At 34.6% G+C, this 7477-nt stretch overlaps 1 protein-coding gene across 1 annotated transcript; it reads left to right on the top strand.

Annotated features, from left to right (window-relative positions):
- The first annotated feature begins 2776 nt into the window (after positions 1-2776).
- LOC128184533 (ankyrin repeat, PH and SEC7 domain containing protein secG-like) lies at positions 2777-5470 on the top strand. Its single transcript, XM_052854064.1, has 2 exons — positions 2777-2894; positions 4075-5470. The coding sequence occupies exons 1-2, from the start codon at positions 2887-2889 to the stop codon at positions 5276-5278; spliced, it is 1212 nt and encodes a 403-aa protein (XP_052710024.1). The 5' UTR covers positions 2777-2886; the 3' UTR covers positions 5279-5470.
- The last annotated feature ends 2007 nt before the right edge of the window (positions 5471-7477 follow it).

Here is a 7477-nt window from a genome sequence, read left to right as displayed (position 1 = left end):
GATCCCATTGAGAAAAAAGTATTTAGAAAATGAGCTGTTATATATTATTTTAACATCAAAAAAAGACATTGCATGAGGTCATTGTAACCATATCACCAACACAAACTCTGTTTGAGCCCATAATTCTTTTGAATAATATCAGTTGAGACTATTGCATGAGCATTTTTGGAATTATGATTTTTTAAACAATCACAGACTCGAAACAAACATTGCAGTCTATATTACAAAACTTTACTATAAATTTGACATCATTTCAATATGTATTCAGTATAAATGTGATCTAATGGTTCATCTCTCTCTCCTCTCTCCTTCTCTCTCTCTCTCTCTCTCTCTCTCTCTGAAGGGGTTCATTTTGCTCAACCAGGAGTTAATCCATTTATTTCGAGGAGTTCATCAGCAGATAAGTAAATGACGGATGACTTCATGATTTCGCATTTACTCTGATAATAATGAAAGCTATTGTCAGATAATGCCGTGATTCAAATACAATTATCTCTCCCTAATACCCTATCGCAAAGATAGAGCTGGGCTTACCAAACATCCTGGGTGAAAATCTCTGTCAATCAAGTGGCTTGGTTTCTATGTTAAAATGGATTGGACAAACACTCTTGCAGATCTGGATGGCCAAAGTATCGGCTTGTTTGGCTAAATATTATTTACCTTTCCAGCTCAGACTTCAAGGGAAAGCCAGTTGATTGATGGCTTTTCCCTACCTCAGAGGTGTTAAAATTTCAAAAATGGAAAGTGTGTCTATCATACAAATTGCATGGTGTTCTAGGAGCCAGCTGGGTCATTGTGTGGGAAATTCGGGAATTATTTTGATCCCCTGCGAGCCTTATCCTGACTAATCCGTGCGACCGCTACGTTGCCCAAAAATGTCAAGTGAAAGCCCGCACCTGCGAAATGCGAGTGCCATTGTTTTATCGTTGGAGTCTATAAACAGAACCATCAGTGAATCTGCCGAAAACGGCAGATCAAAGGCTAACAAGAGATAAAGGCAAAACCCCTCATTTCTATAACTTGTCAGCAAAGACTTTGCACCCTTGTCGCATACCCGGATAATTAATTAACTCCATTTCACACTTTCTGTAATTCTTTGGTATGGCATTCGGAATTTTGACACAATCATCAATACGTTTGGGCAAAATAAAAGTTTCTCCGCGGTTTTACAAAGAAACGTAAACATCCCAGAACGGGAGTTTTGCAAATTATGTAAGCAGGGTTCTAAAATCAAAAGAAGCTAGATTAATTTGTCCAAACTGTATTGGAGTGTTTAATCACAATTAAAGGAATTCACTTCTCTCACGGAAAGATCCAAAAGTAGAAAATATCGATAGCAAACAACATCAATCACTCATAAATAGGCCCCATTTAAGCCGCATATTAATGCTCGGATCATCAATATACACATATATATCGGGGTCTCGCACATCTAGAAAATCCTGACGGGGTATTAAGTGTAAATAGCACAACACATTTGGTCCATATTTCATCGGTAAAATGGACTGCATTTTTTTTTATTTAAAGGTTTTCTTTTTCTTTCTTTGAAGTTTCAGTTTCAAGGACAAGAACTGTCATCTAACAGAAAAAGCTTAGGAGTCCTCCACACCTTAAAGAAAAGTTTCACATAATTACAAGCTACATATGTACCGGTATTCTAAGATACTGGTATATGAAATTCTAGCACATGTTTAAATTTAAAATGACCGAGAAATTTTTGGGGACAAAATCAACTTTAAAATATAATTGCTATTCATTAAGACAAAAACCCCTATTCTCAAACTCGGAGCCTAGTGTGTGTTAGTACATTGAAGCTGTACCCATTGCGCAATATAGAGACACCCAATTTATGCCATTTTGGTTCACAATTATGGATTAAAAATGAGATGTATTGACATAAAGAATAAGTCACAGAGCATCAAGGACATTCCTTATAGACATGAAGAATTTTATATTCTTGCTAATCCACTTGGCCATATAGATACAAATGAGAATTCAACAAAATGTTTTCAAATTTCTAAATTATAATGTTTAATCTTTAATTTTTTTCATAATTTTTTGGTTTAGTAGTACGGTACCTTAGAATCATACACAAATGATTTTTAAATGTGCACAGAGACAGAATATCTCTATATTGCATGTTTGTACTACAGTAACTATTAATGAAGGGTTAATTTCGCCCTGTGTAATTTTTGCCCCTCTACATTTCCAAACAGTTTTCATGATAATTTGAGAATTGGAATTCACCAAGTCTTAAATTTGCCCACTGACAATTGAGGCGAAATGGGCAGAATATAAAACAGGGCAAATATTTCCCAGTATATATACATCATATACACAGTCATAACACTTTTCTTTTCATTTTAATTAACAGCAAATCTTTGGGTAATACCACATCAATGCGAGTCCAATTACATGTACCGTACTAATAATCCCTAGAGCTTGCAATGAAATTTACCTTCTAAATTTTTTTAAATCAACTTACAGATAAATCCAGATTTAGAAAAGACATTTACAAACAATTACCCCATTTGCGAGTGAATCAAGAAAGTTAGGAACTATTTTTTAAAAAATTCCAAGAAATCCGGATCATGGAGATAGATTTGGTTCTCCCCAAGAAAATGTTTGAATTCTTTCATCTTGTCCTTAACCCACTTATTGCCCTAAACTCATAGAAAAAATTGATATCAGTACAAGTCATGAATATTGTACATATTGTCATAAAGGGAGATATAAGGCCAAGAAAGACAACTCTGGTTGACATTCCTCAGTTCAATACTCAGTTATCTCCTCTTGGAGATTATTATCAATTACAGCTGTGGGTGAAGGAGGCTGCATTGCAAAGATAAAAATAGCAGCTTTTCTTCTCTCTCTGTAAGAAACAAAATGGTGAGGTAAGTATTGTCTTCTATACTTTTCTGCCCTTTGATTCTGAATGAGAAACTTAAGATCCTGAAATTTGACAATACAGAGAATTTCCCAAAAACTCACTATATGAAATATTGGCTGTTTGTTTATAAACATGTTGTTTCAAAATATTATACTACAAGAAATTAGTGTAAGTGGGTCAAAAACCAGGCAAATTTTAATAGGGGATAGAGAGAGAGGGGTGAGTGAGAGAGAACAAGAGATGGAGAGACATTAAAGTGGAAAGAGTTGTCCCCCTTTGACTGTGCTCATTTTCACACTTGCTTGGGAAATAGCTCCCTTAATTCAGCTTCAAATATATTAGAGTCCTCCTTTTTCCATTACAGACATTGTCAAGAACCATTCCATGCTGTCTTCTGTATTCTAATATACTTAGATACTTTCAAAAAGCAGTATGTTGAATCATTTATATGTGTGGTTGCCAATTTTAATTTTTGTGGATTCCGTTGTGGGTTTTTTGCTTATTCGTGGACATGTAATTTTGTGGATGCCTCGGTTTTCAGTTTCAGAAAGAAAGATAACTCCTTCCTTATTTGTTTTCCTTGAGGATTTAAATTTATGGGGGAGGGCTACTCACGAATACCATTTAAGAAAATTGAGCCACCGCGAATTCTAATGATATCACAGTAAATTGCTTTATTTAAGACCAAAACATTCAACAAAAAAAAATTGGTGTATACTAAAACAATCACAGTGAAGACATCACAACACTCATCACTCTTTATTTTGCATGGGCACTTAGATTAATTATTGTCTTAATCATTTAGAATGAACTACATCTGTCTGTCTAAGTGTACAGGTATTTACCTCAAATATATAGAATAATATATGTCATATATTGAGACCCTTTAAAATAAAACAATTATAAACACATAATTGTACCAATCTTTGGAAACATCCTTATTTTTACTTTGTTTACTACTTAGTTCATGATGGTCTTTATGAATTCAAACAATTCTCCATGAAATTCACTAGTCCACAAAGTATGAATTTGAAGAAAAAAAAAATCATAAGACCTTGTCATCCTACTTGAAATGCCAATTGTTTACTTGTTCTACTCAAAATTTTTGTCAATCCACAAGCTATTTACTGTTAACTTTTTGCAACGATTGCAATTATGTACTTTTCAATTTTGTCTCCTTGTAGCATCCTGGATTCAGTGAATAACAACAACCCACGATTCCTGAGAGTCCTGTTGGCTGTTCCACAGTCCATCAATAAACGAGAACTGGAGGCGGCCTTCCTTCAGAGCTCAAAACTAGGTCATCCGGAGTGTATCCAATGCATTCTGGATACTGGGATAGACACTGAAATTCAGGACACCAATGGGAAAACCCCTCTATTTATAGCTGTAGAATATGACAAACCAGCTTTGGTGGAAATTCTGTTGGAATCCATGTGCAATGTTAATGTACGAGGTCCCGGGCAATCCACACCAGTTCATCTGGCAGCGAAACTTTTCCACAATGAGTGTCTTCAACTTCTTGTGTCGCACAGAGCTAAGCTTAATTGCTGCGATTCTTGTGGGAATACCCCATTGATCATCGCCACAAAATACGGAAACTACGAAGGAATAAGAATTCTTTTGAAGGCGGGATGTGACGTGAATATTCCCAATAAAGAAGGATGTACTGCTTTACATTACGCCAGCCATAAGGCTCAAGGCGTGAACCTCCTGTTGGCTGCAGGGGCAAATCCGAACGTCAGAGATCAGGACAATATAACTCCTCTCATCATGGCTGCAAGCGAAGGATTCGACGAAGTTGTTAAGGCTCTGGTGAAAGCAAAATGTGATGTCAATGTGCAAAACAACTCAGCAAGAAAAACGGCACTGCACATTCTTGCATGGAAAGGCCATTCTGACTGCATCAATGACCTGATTCTCGGAGGAGCAGACGTCAACATTTACGACAAGTTTCACCACACCCCTCTGTGGTGTGCAGTCAAACAAAAACGACTCGAAGTTGTGAAACTCCTCTTAAGAGCCAACGCTCTTGTGGACACATTTCAGTGCTTACCCACAATTCCCTCTGAGGCTTGCCCTGTCCGACTGGCTCTGTCCGAGGGAATGATAAACATCATAAAGCTGTTTGTTCTGACAGGATTTGACAAGGGACATTTACGTGCGCGACTGCAAGAAGCCGAACTGAGAGAAAAGATCGGCAAGCATTCGGACATCGAGCAGTGGCTGCTTCATGCGGAGGGGGTGCTGACCTTGAAACAGCTCAGTCGCCAGTGGATACGGCACCACCTGGGCCTGGCTTTCTACCACCACCTCCATTTACTGCCCATACCCCCCGCCATGAGGGACTTTATTTCAATGAAGGAGCTCGATGAAGAGCTACACTGACCTATATGATAGCTTTTACAGATTGAGATTCAGATTTCTACAAGAGCTTATTACCTGGTACATCAAAAGTAACACTGATTTTAGCAAAAATGCAGACACCTACTATTTATAAAGGTTCTATCAGTTTATAAGGTTGTACTTGTTTGAAGTGAATTATATCACAGTTTGAAATAAATTCATATTAATATTTTAGTACACCTGTTGTTGAAAACTTAATACCTGTATATTTATTGATCTTCAAAAAACAATTAAAATTGAATGATGGAGGAATTGCCTTTTGATAGATAGTAAAAACTAATTTTGTAAGTTGTCTTGAGAATATGAGATTAAAAAATGTAAAATCTATTTCTAATTTCCATTTCATGATCTGTAAAATAGAAATCGTAGTTGTGGAATTTTTATAAGTACCATCTCTCTCTCTCTCTCATTTTCCCCCATAACTTAAAATATGAAAAGTCAAAATTTTATTTCTTGGGGGGGGGGGGATGTAAATCAATATTGAGTATTTGCATTCAATAGAATATTTTTAATTATCTGGGGGGAGGGGGTGAATAAGTTATGTTGCATCATGGTGTAAAATTGTAAATTGCCAGGCAGTCATGGTGTGTAACGTTATAAGTACAATATGTATGAACGGTATATATACATACCTGTCATTCTGGCTGAGGCGACCGTGTACTAGTATTGTGTACAGCATACTATAAGGGTCAACATCACATGTAGATGCACATGTTTAGATCAAATCTAAATTTCAAACCCAATATAGGCCTTTATATAAAGTATCATATACATGTCCCTGATAAAGAACTGTCTTAAAATGTTGCGTGTTGTGATGGAATTTTAGTCAGATATTCAAATTAAACACTAAGTGATAATAAAACAATTCGAACATATTTCTCCACCACTCATAAAAATCAAATTACATGTTTTTACCTTTGGAACGTCTTTCCTATTCGTTCCATGTTCACGAGGTACCACGTGATCAATTTCTTTAACTCGCACAGTAGAATATTCGTTCGTTAAACGAGATACGTGTTTTGAGAATTTTGAAATTTTCATGACTGATTCTGAACTTTTATGTAGTTAGTTTATCAACATACATCTGTAACCGTTAGGTTTCATATTCTTGATTGGTTCGTCCTCAGAAAATGCTTTTATATTCAATTGATATTTCAATGAAAAGTCGTCAAAGTATCTATAGAAATATACATTCGTTAATTAAAGCATTTATCGATCCACCGTGTTATAGAATCAAAACCTGCATATATATATATATATATATATATATATATATATATATATATATATATATATATATATATATATATATATATATATATATTGGTCAACACATTATTTATGGTTTTTTAAATTAGTTTAATAGCATTTAAAGCAATATGAGCTGCATTTTTTATAACTTATTTTAGTGCAAAAACCTGATAGTATAATAAGTGTGCGTGTAACTTGAACTGTTATGATAAAAAAGATTAAAAACAAACCATAAAGTTTTGTAAAAAGAACGATTTCTCTTCTAAAGAATATATAGCAAATCAATTTTTGTAAAGGACGGCAATAATTCAATTTTGTTCCAATTAAGGCTTCTCAACGTCCTTTCCTATACAAAAATATGGATAACAGAAAAAAGCCATGATATTTTTTGTCTTTAAGCTAGAAAATAACATTTTCGTGAAAAAAAATTTCCAACATGAAAATTGCAGCTCATAGTGCTTTAAGAAAAGAACAATTTGAAACATGAAACTTGTGAAGGCTTACAGTAATGTTACATAGTTTATTACATTTTACACGTAAATTTCGATCCTGATCTGTCAATATTATTGTAACATACATTGATCTGTGTAAAATTGAAAAATGTTAAATTCAATTGTATTTTGGGCAGATGATTTTGGAATAATCAGTAAAACTTGATCTCATTCTCAAATATCAGGATAATAAAATATATTTAAAAGAACTTCGAAACAAACAAAAACTTCTAGCGTTTTTAATAATCGGGTTTTTTTTTCTTTGTTTATTTAGCTGTTGGTGTTGTCTGTTTGTCGTGTTGTGAACAAAGATATTCTCAAATCTGTCTAATCACTAGATAAAAATTGAAATCTTATAAATTAATTAAGACATACCACCAGAAGCACATTTGTCACCAACTAATTATCAAACATCATAAATTATATACGTCTTCTAAGT

Source organism: Crassostrea angulata, chromosome 5 (genome assembly GCF_025612915.1).
Source record: "Crassostrea angulata isolate pt1a10 chromosome 5, ASM2561291v2, whole genome shotgun sequence".
NCBI classification, from domain to species: Eukaryota; Metazoa; Mollusca; class Bivalvia; order Ostreida; family Ostreidae; genus Magallana; species Magallana angulata.
Note: the sequence above shows the minus strand (reverse complement) of the source record. Positions and strands in the feature narration are given on the sequence as shown.